Source organism: Pinus tabuliformis, chromosome 4_2 (genome assembly GCF_031772625.1).
Source record: "Pinus tabuliformis cultivar Carrire ecotype Pingquan chromosome 4_2, CPIR1, whole genome shotgun sequence".
Lineage (NCBI taxonomy): Eukaryota > Viridiplantae > Streptophyta > Pinopsida > Pinales > Pinaceae > Pinus > Pinus tabuliformis.
The window spans coordinates 797,004,577-797,019,409 of NC_142304.1; the positions used below are offsets into that span (position 1 = coordinate 797,004,577).

At 34.3% G+C, this 14,833-nt stretch overlaps 1 protein-coding gene across 1 annotated transcript in view; it reads right to left on the bottom strand.

The window, feature by feature from the left end:
* Positions 1-4,877: 4,877 nt before the first annotated feature.
* The window catches only part of LOC149172057 (T-complex protein 1 subunit gamma-like), a 123,920-nt gene continuing 113,964 nt past the window's right edge, over positions 4,878-14,833 (bottom strand). Inside the window, 7 exon segments of the mRNA XM_089424190.1 lie at positions 4,878-5,530; positions 5,614-5,688; positions 5,881-5,985; positions 6,077-6,202; positions 6,313-6,567; positions 6,569-6,680; positions 7,159-7,436. Coding sequence (XP_089280316.1) covers positions 5,342-5,530; positions 5,614-5,688; positions 5,881-5,985; positions 6,077-6,202; positions 6,313-6,567; positions 6,569-6,680; positions 7,159-7,436 — 1,140 coding nt within the window. The 3' untranslated portion in view covers positions 4,878-5,341.

The following is a 14,833-nucleotide window of genomic DNA, read 5'->3' on the forward strand; positions in this document are numbered from 1 at the left end:
ACAAATTTGTGTGTGAGTACAACGGATGCTCACATAGCTAAGATAACCCAAACACACAAAGAGAAACCTTCAAAATCACCAGAACAATATCACAAGCATAACAAAGCAATCAACATGCCAAAGACGACAGTTGGTTAAGCAATAAAAAGGGTGAAAAAGACTCTGAAGGAGCTCAAGGGATGAGCTCAAGTGTTTGCAACCATCAAAGGAAAAACAAAAGAAGGCTCTAAAATTTGAGTGCAAGCCAAAATTTTGGACGGTGTTGCAACCGCTACAACACAACCCTGAAATAGAGGAAAGCTTGAATGTCTAGCCCTGCTACACTTATATTTCCTATATAATCAATCCATTACCCACATCAAATAGCTACACTTTCAACTAATTTTGCATTCCTTACTTCTTTGGAGCTTTGCCACTAATAACTCGAATGTTGATTGAAGCAAATGGGCCATAACAAGTAGACTCATTCCTACCAAATCTACACCGCTAACTTCGTAACTCGTTTAAAATTTGTCATGGTACATTTTGCCTAGACTACTGCCAAGGCATTTACTACATTGCATGTCAATTCATCAGGGCATGTGCCTATTCCAACTAGAATCAATATCCACCTCGCCATTCTAATTTCATCCATAATTCAACAGTTATCTTGCATAGTATTTACTAATTTAAGCAAATGAATGTAATTATAATTTATTTTAGATGTTCAATTTTTGTAGTTTTTTATTTTGATACGAAGTGTTTACCACCTTCATTGGACTTGATTATAAATTGGGTTTATTTCAATGAAAATATTAATACTAAAACAATATTGACAATAATACGAAACAGAATTGACTTTATTATAAATTGAGGTCATTTCATGTGGAATTACACTAAAATCAATAACATTGATTGTAGATTCTGGAATATTTTAAATATAGCATAATTTAATTTTTAGTCATTCATAATTATCTAAATCACACCTTATAAAATGATAACATCATAAAACATGCCTATCTTATATTATTGCTAATAAGTTTATATATATATATATATAATATTAATGTTTATAAGAGTAATCTTTGTCTATATAAATTTCAATGTCTTCACAAATTTTAATCATTGTTCTGATTCAAAATTTTAAAAAGTTAAATGCCACTGCTCTATTAATATGAAAATATAACAACCATTGATGTCCTTGATTATGAAAATATAACATCATTGATGTGTGATTGATTGATAGCACAGAGAAATTGAAACATTGATTATTTGATTTTCATGTTGATTGACTTTCATGTTTCATTCCAGCACAGAGACACACATGCATTAAAATCTTTTAATATCAACAATAAAGTAAATATCAATGTTTTTGTTTAAATAATTTTGTATAGTGATTAAGGATTACAACATCAAGCCAGGATCTACCATAATACTCAATCTGAGACTACGAGGAGGTGCAGCAACCAGCAGCTCAACTAAACAAACAGGAGGCAGTGGGTCCAAAACAAAACACAATCCAAAGTCACATCAGCAGCACAAAAGCGAAGGAATATCTTTCAAGCATATATTACAAGGGGGAAATCTCCTACAGCAGCTCCAAAGCAGGCCAGAACAGAACCCAATCCATACATAGTGGAGCAACTGAACTATACACCAGAACTAAAAATAGATATATCAGAAACAAAGGAGGTATGTAATAACTATGAAAAGCAAGCCATCATTTGTCGTTTCAACGGATTTTGGCCAAAACCCTTTGAACTATTCCATTGGATACTCACAAAATGGTCTCTAAATTGTGAGATTCATCTCTGCTCCAAAGGGTTTTTTATAGTCAAATTTCAATCAACAGAGGTCAGAGACATCGTGATACAGGAGGGACCTTGGTTCTGGGGATCTTCAGGCCTCTTTATCACTCCATGGTTCCCGGAGTTTGATGCCAACACCTTCATTGTTTCCAGGATGCCAGTATGGGTACATCTACATAATCTCCCTATACATTTCTGGGACCAAAAGGTTCTTGCATGCATAGGCAATACCATTGGCAGATATATTAAAATGGATGAAAGAATTTTTACTTTCGCACACATCTGTGTGGAAGTTGATCTCAGTAAGGGATTACCGGATTGCATACAGCTGAAGCACAAAGATCGCAGTAGCATGCAGACAATAGACTATGTAAACACAGCATTCAGGTGCAGAATATGTCAGCGAACTGGACACCTTCAAAATGCATGCCCAAAATACAAAAAAGAAAGCTAAAGAAGGAAGAAAACCGGCAAACATCAAAAGGGCTGGAATTTCCCCCCACCAGACCCTGAAGAGGAGGGAGATTATGAGGAAGATCCCATCCCAAATGAGAACAACCAAGCAGAAACTCAAAAGACATCTCCACAAGGGCCTATGGAACCACAACCAGAAAAGACTTCAAATACAATGGAAATCAATGGAACCAAAAGACAGCATACAACAAACACCTCTGACTCTGACAAGTAAAACCCCTGACCCAGCGATGAAAATCCACTTCTACTTATTCCCACGATACCATCCCAAGGAGAGTGGTGCAAGGTCGAGAAGAAAAAGGAGAAAAAAACACGATCCCCCCCATATTGTCATCTTAGTGCTCCTCGCGTGGAACACATTTTCTTGATTTTTTTGTTTTCATTCTTTTACTTACCAACTTTAAGCTACATTGCCTCACATATGCATATGCTTTGACATCTAAAAAATGTAATTTTCAAAATTTAATGGAAATTACGATTTTTTCTACGAGGAAAAAAAAAATTGTATAGTAATTGTTTTAAATAAATATGGTAAATATTAATGTTTTTATTTAAATAATTTTGTATGGTGACTTTTTAAATAAATATGGTAAATATTAATGTTTTTATTTAAATAATTTTGTATAGTGATTGTTTTAAATAAATATAATAAATATTAATGTTTTTTATTTAAATAATTATGTATAGTGACTGTTTTAAGTAAATATGGTAAAAATATATGTAATAAAGGTGTATGCAAAAATTGAATGAAAATATCTTTACATTTTAATCCTCAAAAATTTATTAATATAAAGAAATAGAATTTTAATTAAAACTTCTGTAAATTAGTTATCAAGAATTTTAATTAAAACTTCTGTAAATTAGTTATCAAGCTCTTTTTTTCTTGCAATTGAAGTTATCAAAAAAAACCCAAAGTTTCCAAAAGTGCTCCCAATAAATTGAGAATGTTTTGTTCCCATTTCTAAGCTCCAAAACCATGGGGGAGCGAGGAAACACGTTCAAACATATGTCGAACAATTTCTGTGTAACTATGAATGAAAACAAACTGCCCCTTCATGTCATTCAAGACAATTCCAGTAGTTTTTTCAAATTCCAGTAGTTTTTTCAAGTTGTCTCCTTCCAAACTTGAAAAAACCTAGCTTTGGAAACACTCTCAAGTTGGTGAGAAATTGGTGCAAAATCCTAGCTTTGGAGACACTCTCAAGTTGGTGAACAAGGATATAAAGTGTTTCTTTCCTAATCTTTTTAGATGGAATGTAAAGGAAAATGCAGTCAGCTTCATTTTGGAAATACTTTTTCGATGGAATGTATTATAAAGGAAAATGCAGTCAGCTTCATTTTGGAAATACTTTTTCGATCGAATGTATTATAAAGGAAAATGCAGTCAGCTTCATTTTGGAAATATTGCTCTCCTTATATATTCTGATAGACTTTTATTACACACTACAGTTATGACATAAAGCCCGTTAATGACTTCCAAAATTGTATTTATAATCCTGTTAAAATATTTAAGATCGTGCAAATTTTGTCAGAATAAAAAATAAACTAATAAAATATATACCTTGGCCAAAAATGTGCATTTCAAATATGTAGATGTTTAGATCATGGGGATTTCAATGAGGTTTCTTTTAAAAAATACATAATAAAAAATATATGTATAACATGAAAAAAATATATATATATATATATATATATATCCATTTGAACCATGATCTTTTACATCCAAGGTTTACACCACGCATGATTAAATGCTTCAGCGAGATCGACGATTAATAAGTTTCTAAATTCCTAAGCTTTAATCGAAGAACCTAAAGAAAACAATAAACCAATAAAATAAGCTTAGTTCCGGTAAAAACGCATGATTAAATGCTTCAGCGAGATCGACGATTAATAAGTTTCTAAATTCCTAAGCTTTAATCGAAGAACCTAAAGAAAACAATAAACAAATAAAATAAGCTTAGTTCCGGTAAAAATAGAATTCAGTTTTCTTCCAATTTGCAATAGACCTACTACTGGCATTCATGCATGAAATATTGACCATACAAAGCAACCTTCCTGCAACCATCCATGATACTAACAATTTTCCATAGAAGCTTTGATTGGACCCAGTACTGTGACAAAGCAATAGCAATACACTTAGTATTTACATTGACCAACAATGGAAACAATGGAATCACTTTGGCAGTAAATATGATGGGGTAAGAGTAAAATGTTCATTCAAAAACATCAGCAATAAAACAGGCGTATACTTGCCACAACTGATCCAAGTGGAATGGAATTATGTGATGACGATCTGAACATCAATTTATAAGACCTACTACTGGCATTCATGCATGAACTATTGACCATACAAAGCAACCTTCCTGCAACCATCCATGATACTAACGATTTTCGATAGAAGCTTTGATTGGACCCAGTACTGTGACAAAGCAATAGCAATACACTCGTATTTACATTGACCAACAATGGAATCACTTTGGCAGTAAATATGATGCTGCAAGAGTAAAATGTTCATTCAAAAACATCAGTAATAAAATGGGCGTATGCTTGCCACAGCTGATCCAAGTGGAATGGAATTATGTGATGACGATCTGAACATCAATTTATAACCCATACTGTTTGTCAAATTCTTGACATCGGATTCTATAAACTCATTCAAAAAACTAGAAATACATTGATTAAAGTGCATTCTGCTTTTTCTATGGGCAAAAACGTTGACGCTGTGCAAAAATAATTCATGTTCTATGAAATGACAGCAGCAGTAGGCCAGATATACTGCAATTATTCTTTCGACTCTAACAAGTTACAGTCTGAAATAAATGCATGCCTACCGTCCATCTGCAAGTTAAAATTAGAGAGAGAACCCCGTGAAAATTTATAATGTACTCACAAAATCACACACGCCCCCCTCACCCCCGACTTTCTCCTCATTGACATTTATCACTCCAAAACGAATACCTTGTACTTGCACTTGAATTCATTAATAACTGTGGCAAATCTTGACAGAAGCATTATCATCCAAAGCATAATAAACATTGCTGGAATTGACAAGCGCGACTTAATTGTAAACAGGTATCTCATTATTCTGGAATCATCTGCTCACTGTCAACGTCCTTTTCATCCTCTACTTGAGGTTTTGTTGGTCCTGAACTGCCTGGAGCTTGCTTCTTCTTTATTCCACTTACAACGTCATCAATTCTAAGAAGCATACAGGCTGCCTCAATGGCTGTTTTGAAGGTTTGGGCTTTCACATTATACGCATCCCATATCTGCATAGGAAAACAATTATCAGAGCATGTGCACAAGCTATATAATTTTAGAGAGATATAAAACATCTGTTCAAATTGCATACCCCTCGTTCTTTCATGTCAGTGATTGCTCCTGTGTTGCCATCTATCCCAGTCCACACATTTTCCCCATTGGCATGCTACAAGAATAAAGAACAATTCAGAGCTAGACTTGATAAAACTGTCGAAAAGCCACTGGAGAGGGCACAAAAAGAAATCGACAAAGCATACATATAGGCAGCTACAGCTACTAACTATGACGTTTATAACTCAAACTACTTGATTCAGTTAAATATCTGAACTTGAACAGCAATTTCAAGATATATATCCACCTTTGCTTGCAACGCTGTCATCGTTCTAATGACATTCACACCACAATTTTGGGCCAAAGTTCTTGGTATTGCCTCAAAAGCTAAAGCCACGGCTTCATAAGGCCACTGTTCCACATGGAAATAAAGCTTTTAAGATTACTTCACATAAAATATATGAGCTTAAATTTTCTGCATGTAACAGAAACCAGTATCGCACCTTCTCTATGCCCTCAACCGTTGAACTCTTTTGTTTCAAAGTTGCTGATACTGTGAGTTCAGTTGCACCACCACCTGGAACAAGCTTTGGATTCTTGATCATATTTCGGGCTACTGACATGGCATCCTATGTCGGAAGAAAACATAAATCATTTCAGTATGTGCGATGACTTGAGTCTTTGAAATACAAGAAAAGAGTTACAGATAAGTGAAGAATTACTTTATAACCAAGCTTACCTGCAAATTCCGTTCAACCTCATTTAATAGGTCTTTGCTGGCACCTCTCAGAAGAACTGTGCAAGCTTTTGGATCCTTGCAGTCAACAATAAAAGTAAAATAAGTGTCCCCAATCTTTTGGACCTCAAACAATCTTGCCTCAATTCCAACATCACTTTCCTGCAGTTCCTCCGGTCTGTTTACAACTGTAGCTCCGGAAGCTTTAGCAATTCTATTGTTATCCGTTTTCCTTAGTCTTCTGATTGCACTAACTCCTTGCCTTACTCAAGTAGCGAGCAACAAGATCACTAAGCCACTTTTTAGTGAAAGATAAAATTTGCACACACATCTTTTCAATGTACTCCTCTTCCATCTTCAATAAAACACCCCTGCGAAAAGTCCAAATCCAATAACTCAAGGAACGTCTTACTTAAAAGTGAACGACATACATATGCTTCTTGTTGATCTTCAAAATTATTTCTTCATGTTACGTATCTTCAAAAAGTTCAGGGGTCTAAAATTGCCAAAACAAACTAAAATTTGGAAAAACAATAAAGTATTTTTTTTTCAAAACACAAATACTATTTCAGAATCAATTACATTGATGATTAAAATACTCGTATTTAAAAAGCCTGTACAGAAACTGTACTTTATCAAATATAAAAGAAACTGTGAAGAACAATGACAAGATATTTACCCAGAACAAAAAAATATTAGTGACATGGAAATTTGCCAAATGAATCCTATAAAATTCAGATCGTTTAAAAACCATAATGCAATCCTACGAAAGCCTACAATGTCGTTCAAGTTATGTGAGGATCATGCATCGAATATAAAAGACAAGTATGCATATAACCACTTTCATACCAGTCCTCTTCTCTAATTAATTCTGCATTTGTCATGTTCTCTCCCTTTTTGTACTCAAGCGGACAGTCCAAAAGAATGATTCGAGGATTGACAATTTTTCTCCTCATTTTACTAGGGGCGACAACATCTTTGTTAATCATAACACCCCTGAGAACCTTTGAATCTTCCAACTGGCCTCCAGGAACCTTCTCTACTTTAACATATTTCTTTATATCAACTTCATGCAACCCATTACCAAGATCAACACCCACGGTAGTTGTTGCATCAATTGCCATATCCTGAAAATGGATGCTGTGTATTAGCAAGTCTTCCACACCATCAAACATAACTAAATCTAAAATGTAATTTGTAAATTGTGCAAGCAAACATAGCAAGTGAAGAAATTTGAAACTTCTTTTACATATATGTCGACTAAATCTTATTTTTCTAAAAGGAAAACGAAAAGATCTTGGATTATTGTAATGTCGAAAACTTAGTTTAACTACAAAGTGAAAAATAAACTCACGACTAAATACTCTGTTATGCCCCAACCCTTCTCAGTAATGCGTTTGTATAAGAAGCATAAAGTGTGGTATAAAAGAATTCATAAAAACAAGAAAGCAACTGCATCGAACAAAGTAAAAGAGCATTGCAATGAACTGACTCTGTAAGCAGTTGCTCATTTCACAACTCCGAATGTATGGTTCTTAACATTTTCATAAAGCTACTTGAATATAAATGATTTTGAACAAAGATTGCAAAATTACTAAAAGGTGAAGGTTGAATGAAACAACCCATCATCCATGAAATGAACTATGTTCGTTTACTGAGTAATATCCAACGCAAGAAAGACAGTAGCTTGAAATCCATATACAAGTATTTAATAATTGAATAATGAATAATAGATGTGATAGAATGTCGGGTACATCTGGTTGATAGGTTGCCCCTTGGTTACATCATGTCATTTGGTTATGATATGCCACTTCATTTATTATTTTATATTATTATTATTATTTCATGTTTATTTATATATTTACGTTCATTATATTTCATGTCCCTTCAAGGATCATTTGTCCTCCAAGCATTTTATATGATTCTCTATTTCTGAAGCTGTGATGGTTGACTGCGTAGTTTCCAATCAATGGAATCTTTCTGTTGATTTGGTGCATCATATCATTCCATTCCGAGAGTTTAATATGAGCTATAAGGTGTTGAGCAGAATTGTTGTATTGTGAAAGGGTATGTGGCAACAAGTTCTGTGATTTGGGAAATGATTAGATTCCACACCTGAGCTTCTCTTCAATATAATAAGACCTTTACTTAGTTCCTCATATTGATTTCATCTTTGGTTTTTTGAATAATACAATGACTTTTATAATTAGAATGATCGTAAAGCATCTTTGGTCTTTTGTTATTTCTGATTATTATGCTTTGTCCTCGAAGCATTTTATATGATTCTCTATTTCTGAAGCCGTGATGGTTGAGTGCGTAGTTTAAAATCAGTAGGATCTTTCTCTTGATCTGGTGCATCATATCATTCCATCAGAGATTTTAATGTGAGCTATAAGGTGTTGAGCAGTTTTGTTGTATTGTGAAAGGGTCAAACCACCCTAATTCAATTTTCCACAAAACTATGTGGCAACAAGTTCTGTGATTTGGGAAAATGATAAGATTCCAAACCTGAGTTTTGCTTGAATATAATAGGATCTTTACTTAGTTCCTCATTGATTTCATCTTTGGTTTGTTGAATAATACAATGACTTTTATAATTAGATTCTAGAATGATCGTAAGGCATCCTTTGTCTTTTGTTTTTTCTGATTATTTATTGTTTAATAAGGATTTCAACTGGATCTGTATTGTTTCCTTTCCCCAAGCTCTGGATTGTTGCATCTGATGACTTTTTTATTTCAAGAGGATTGGTCATTATTTCTTTATCAATCAATAATTATCAAGGCAGGAAATTACTTTCAACATCTTTTGTATTTACTTCTGATTATTCTAAAGGATCACCCTTGAGACCTCTCTAAAGTCTTCTAATGAGAACGCTATTGAATCTAACTTCATTACAATATCTTACAATGTCATCTTCTTGTCATAGGAAAGATCAAAAACCTTTTCTCCATGTTTAAGATGAAGGTATCCAATGTTCCCATATAAATTTGAACCTTGGATTGTGTCAGCATCGTTTCCAATATAGATCTGACATTGAGTTGAGATTTGAACCTTGGATTATGTCAGCATCGTTTCCAATATAGATCTAACATTGAGTTGGGATTTGAAAATATAATGGTCAATTCTCAATAGCAGATAAGATAAGATAAAATAATTGTGCCAAGAGACGTTTTACAGCACAGCATGGGGGAGATGTAGTAGTGGAGCATTATATCTAAACTTAAATTAGAAAGGGGAAAAAATAATGTAGGCTCCATTTTCATTAAATACATTATGGGGGAGATGTAGTGAATCATTAAATCTAAAATAATATTAATAAAAAAAAATGTCGGCTGAAATTAAAAAAAAAAGTAATAAACAAGTAAAAAGGAATCTCTCTCTCTCTCTCTCTCTCTCTCTCTCTCTGTGTGTGTGTGCGAGCGCGCGTGTGTGCGCGAGTGCGTAAGCTCGCGCATGCCCGTGCGCACTATGCATATCACATTAAAAAAGTCAAAAAGATTATAAAACATGTTAAAGAAAACTGTCATGCGTATATGTATGTATCTATGTATTATGAGGATTTTGATTAAATTAAAAATATGAATATATAATATATAGACAAGATGTTATATATAAATAATATTATAATGAACCAGCGTAGATCCATCTTAGCCCCAGATTTAACAGGCATCAAGAGGGATTAAATCTCTCGAGATGCAAATCTTTCCTCAAGTTTTGCATGCAAGAGAGGTTTGCACCTTGAGAGATTTGATCCCTCTCGATGCTTGATAGATTTGGGATTAAGATGGATCCATGTTGGTATTATCAATGGCCGATAAATGAACACAAAAGTAGGTCAATTGGACTAAAAAGTACAACCAGTACGAATACAATGTGAGGGTACCAATGCAACTCCTCGAAAATGCCTAGTAGAATATGAATAAAGAAACCTACAAAAGTGTAACATCAAAACATCTGTATAAACCAATGAAACCGGTATGGTGATTCAAAATACTAGGTGGCTTTTCCAAGACAAAAAAGGTGGACAACCCAACTCAAGAACCTATCAATAGAGACAAATATTGACAATGAGGCTAATGATGTCAAGGTCTCTTGAGTCTAATGATTGAGGGCAAGAGAGGCAAATTGGGCACTAGCTCACTATTGAAGTCTTTTGGGACAATTGAGGAGCTTGGGTACACAATCTGAGAAGAGATGTATAAAGGAGAATACTCCTAACGTCCAAGGTCAAAAGAAGGAAAAACTCTGAATGGATCTTTAGTTGATCCTCTAGATCTTTAAAGTAGTCTAACAAGCGAGAAGTGCTCTATGATGGATCTATTTGGAGCTGATCTCCCTAATGCCTTAAGAACATGTTCCCTGATGTATAGATCAACCCCTTCAAGTTGGTCTCAATAATATCAAGTAGTCTCCCAAAAGGAGACTAAGAAGATATTTTCAATTATATTTTACACACATATTAATAGAACAAGAGCATAATTTGTACACGTTTATATTTCCTTTTTTCTATTGCTAAACTTCATTATAAAAAAGTCTCACATATTTTTCAACAGATCCCACTTCTTCAACGTGAAATTAAATTTGGGTTTAAAATTCCTCAAAATATCCTTTAATACACCACTATGATCATTCATTTGTCAACGAGTTTCGAACCAGTTGACAACCCAAATCATGGATGCATGTTAAATAGAGAGAGCAAATCATCCAACAGCTATATTTGACTAGGAAATGGCTATAATAGACTAAGAAACGACTATATTTCACTAGAATGGACCAAGACATAGGGAGAGGGAAAAATCAGTTAATTAATTTATAAGTTAGTTATGTTATATTTATTACCATATTTGAATAAAAGTAATTTATTGTATTTAACTACCAAGAGTATGAATCAATAATCTATTAATGGACCTTTTTTATTATTAAAATTATATAGATAAATAAAAACTTATAATATTAATAGTATATGAAAAAATAAAAATTTATAAAAGTTTATTAAAAGTATAACTTGTTTAGATAGTTAAATAATTGAATATGCAGCAATTTCTTCCTACGTATGCAAATCACATGTAGGGAAAGGATGAACCACATCGTATGCAAATCACCGAGAGTAGGGAAAGGATGAACCACGTCCTACAAACACGAGTTGAAATCACATGTAGGGAAAGGACAAACCACATCCTACAAACACAAGTCACAACAACCAATCGTAGGAAGGGTCCTACACGTGGGGAAAGGATGAGCCACGTCCCACTGACATGTCAACCATCAATCGTAGGGAATGACCATCCTACATGTGGGGAAAGGATGACCACGTCCCACTGACATGTCAACAGATGCCTATATGCATCGCTTATTGGAGCATCTGCAAGAGAAGGTGAACCACTCATCTTGCTCATATGCCATAGGAGAAGGTGAACCACTCATCCTGCTCATATGCCATAAGAGAAGGTGAATCACTCATCATGCTCATATGCCATAAGACAAGGTGAACCACTCATCCTATGCATATGTCATCAACAGTACAGGAAGGTGAACCATTCACCCTACATACAAGTGTCTGCAATCATAGGGGAAGGTGAACCACTCACCCTACACATGTCAACCATAAAGGTGTATCACAGAGGAAGGTGAACCACTCACCCTGTACACAGCGTACCAATATAGGAAGGTAAACCACTCACCCATGTCAACCATAAAGGTGTATCACAAGGGAAGGTGAACCACTCACCCTGTACACAGCGTACCAATATAGGAAGGTGAACCACTCACCCTATGGATGCTCATAGCTCTATAAGTACCCCAAGCCCCTAGGAGCTCCCAGAGCTCAGTATTCAATCTTAACAAAGGATCCCTTCATATCGAAAAATAGTGACAAGCTGTATCAAGACTAGATCGATGGGTCCCTCATTGCTCCATTAAGTAGCATAAAAGATGTATATACAACAATCAGAGGTCAATACTTAGTAAACTTCCTGCTTCTTGCATATCCTGGTGAAGAAGATATTTAACTATACTTACTCCCTCTTACTCAGGGACGCCACAAGCCTACCCTTGTCTTTCCAAAGTGCACATCAACCATCTGGCAGCGTGCTCAACATAAGATCCATCCTCTTTGCAAATAAAACATGCCATGATACCATATAAAGTGGTATAAGAAAAGTTTGGGATTCTTTGGATCCTACTTTGTAATATACAATAGTGGGGTTTACTTAAATAGCCATGTTGGTTGCTTTACTCATTCAGTGTTAATGGAGTTCCAAAAGCCACTTACTTCAGTCTCGTTGTAATCAGTTCCTCATATGTCACTCTCTTTCAACTCAGTTTATCATCAATCACACTTTGCTCAATGATAATGTGTAATTTAAACTTTATGCATCATACCCTAGCATATTGTCATACCTTTCAGCAAGCAATTGTCAAGCTACATTCCTTCGAAGTGTAGTTGCAGTATTCGCAGCTTCTCATGTATCAGAAAATCATGATTTGGAGAATTTTCGTCTTCCGGAGTTTTGGGACTTTGTGTGGCTAAGGGCGGATTATCCTTTCCCATAAACTGGCTAATCAAGCTTTTTAATTCCGTGATATCATCAGCCATTTTGGCTTGTTTACTAATTGTCTTCTCGACATCGTCAAGGCGCTTATGCAACTTATTGAGTTCTTGGATTCTTTTCACACCGTCATTGTTACTGCTCTGCATTTTGTTCTTTTTCTTCCTTGTAGACCCAATTTTGATTTTTTCTTTTAATTTTATATATATATATATATATCATTATTATTATTTTTTTAATATGTAACTATATTAAAAATTATAATATAGTTTATATATAACTATATTAAAAATTATATAATATAGTTTGTAAATATCAAACTTATATAAAAAAAATTGAGACTTTAAATGCCACGAGTTATCAATCGGCACGAGTACGACTTTAACACGCAGCATACGATGGTCAACACGAGGGACGATAGCAGAATTTAATACACAGCGAGGCGAAGGTCAATGGGAGGGGCAACGAGGTGTTGTTGGACTGAGGACAACGAACAGGATGTGACAGCGGACGGTGTTTGCAAAGATGTAGCAGCGAACGAAGTCGTGGCCATAGACAAGGTGTCGTCAGGGAAATGCAATGTGGGGCAGCACTGGGTGTCAGGACGGAGTGTGGGATGGTTTGTTGGCAGCGGAGTGGAGCGGTGGTTTGAATGTTCACTGTGTTATCAACTTCAGGGAGATAGCACGCCCATAACACAAGTAGTGGGGAGCACTGACAGGTAAGGGAAGAAGAAATGGTGAATGGACTTCGCACAGCAGAGGACAAGCAAGGGTCACAGACAGCATGACAGTGTAGGCAACAACTACATGTGATGAATTCAAGGCCATTTTGTCTTGTTTACTATCTTCTCGACATCGTCAAGGCGCTTATGCAACTTATTAAGTTCTTGGATTTTTTTCACATCGTTACTGTTACTACTTCCCATTTTGTTCTTTTTCTTCCTTGTAAACCCTGTTGTCGCACAGATTGTCACGACAACACACAGACCGGGGGTTGTCACCCTGATCCCCAATCTCTCCGTTTAAGCCGTCTCCCGAGGCTAAGGGGGGTAGACCCTATGGGATGAATGAAGACCAACTGTTGACCAGTTGGATTGGGAGACACAGCAAGGCAATACCAGTACTTGATTGATTTTAATGTACCAATGCCTTATGGAGTTAATGATTAAATGATTATTTGTTAAATGTTGCAGAAATATAAACCATATAAAACAATCATTTATCATCAAATAACCCAAGCGACGTAAGATATTCAGCAAAGGCACAACGCCATAATAATGATCTAGCAATTAAATTTATAAAGATTGAATACATTAAGCCATGAAATTTAAATGCTACCCCACTCACGAAAAGATTCACCACTTTTCAATAGCTAATCTTTAAATAAAATTATAAGTACATTTAACTATAGAAAAATGGAATGTAGATACTACAAAAGTCACCAAAAATGAATTTTCAATTTTCTGTTAAGCCTTTTCAAAATATTTCTAATTTTTATAAAAATTTTATAAAAAAAAAAATTGAAATCTAAAAATAAAGCGAAACTAAAATTCTAATAAAACTAAAATCTAATCTAAACTAAATTTAAATCTAAAACTTAAAAAAAAAAAACTAAAACAAAACGAATTTTTTATGCCCTTTATTATTTAAAAAAAAAAATCACCTTTTGATATTGTTTAAAATCAAACTTTAAAAATTAAATCTAAATAAATCCTAGAAACTAACCCTTTTGTTTTTGTGAAATTTTTTTATTTTTCATTAATGTAATAAAATAAACCAACCCAACACTGCTTTTTTATATTTTTTATATTTTTATATTTTATGATTTTTTTATTATTATTAAAATCTAACTTTAAACCAAAATTAAGTCTATTTAAAGAAATCTAAAGCTAAACAAAAACTTAAATTTTAATAAATTTAAAATTGAACTAAGCTAAAGTAAGATTTAATTCCTAAAACTAAAATCTAAATAT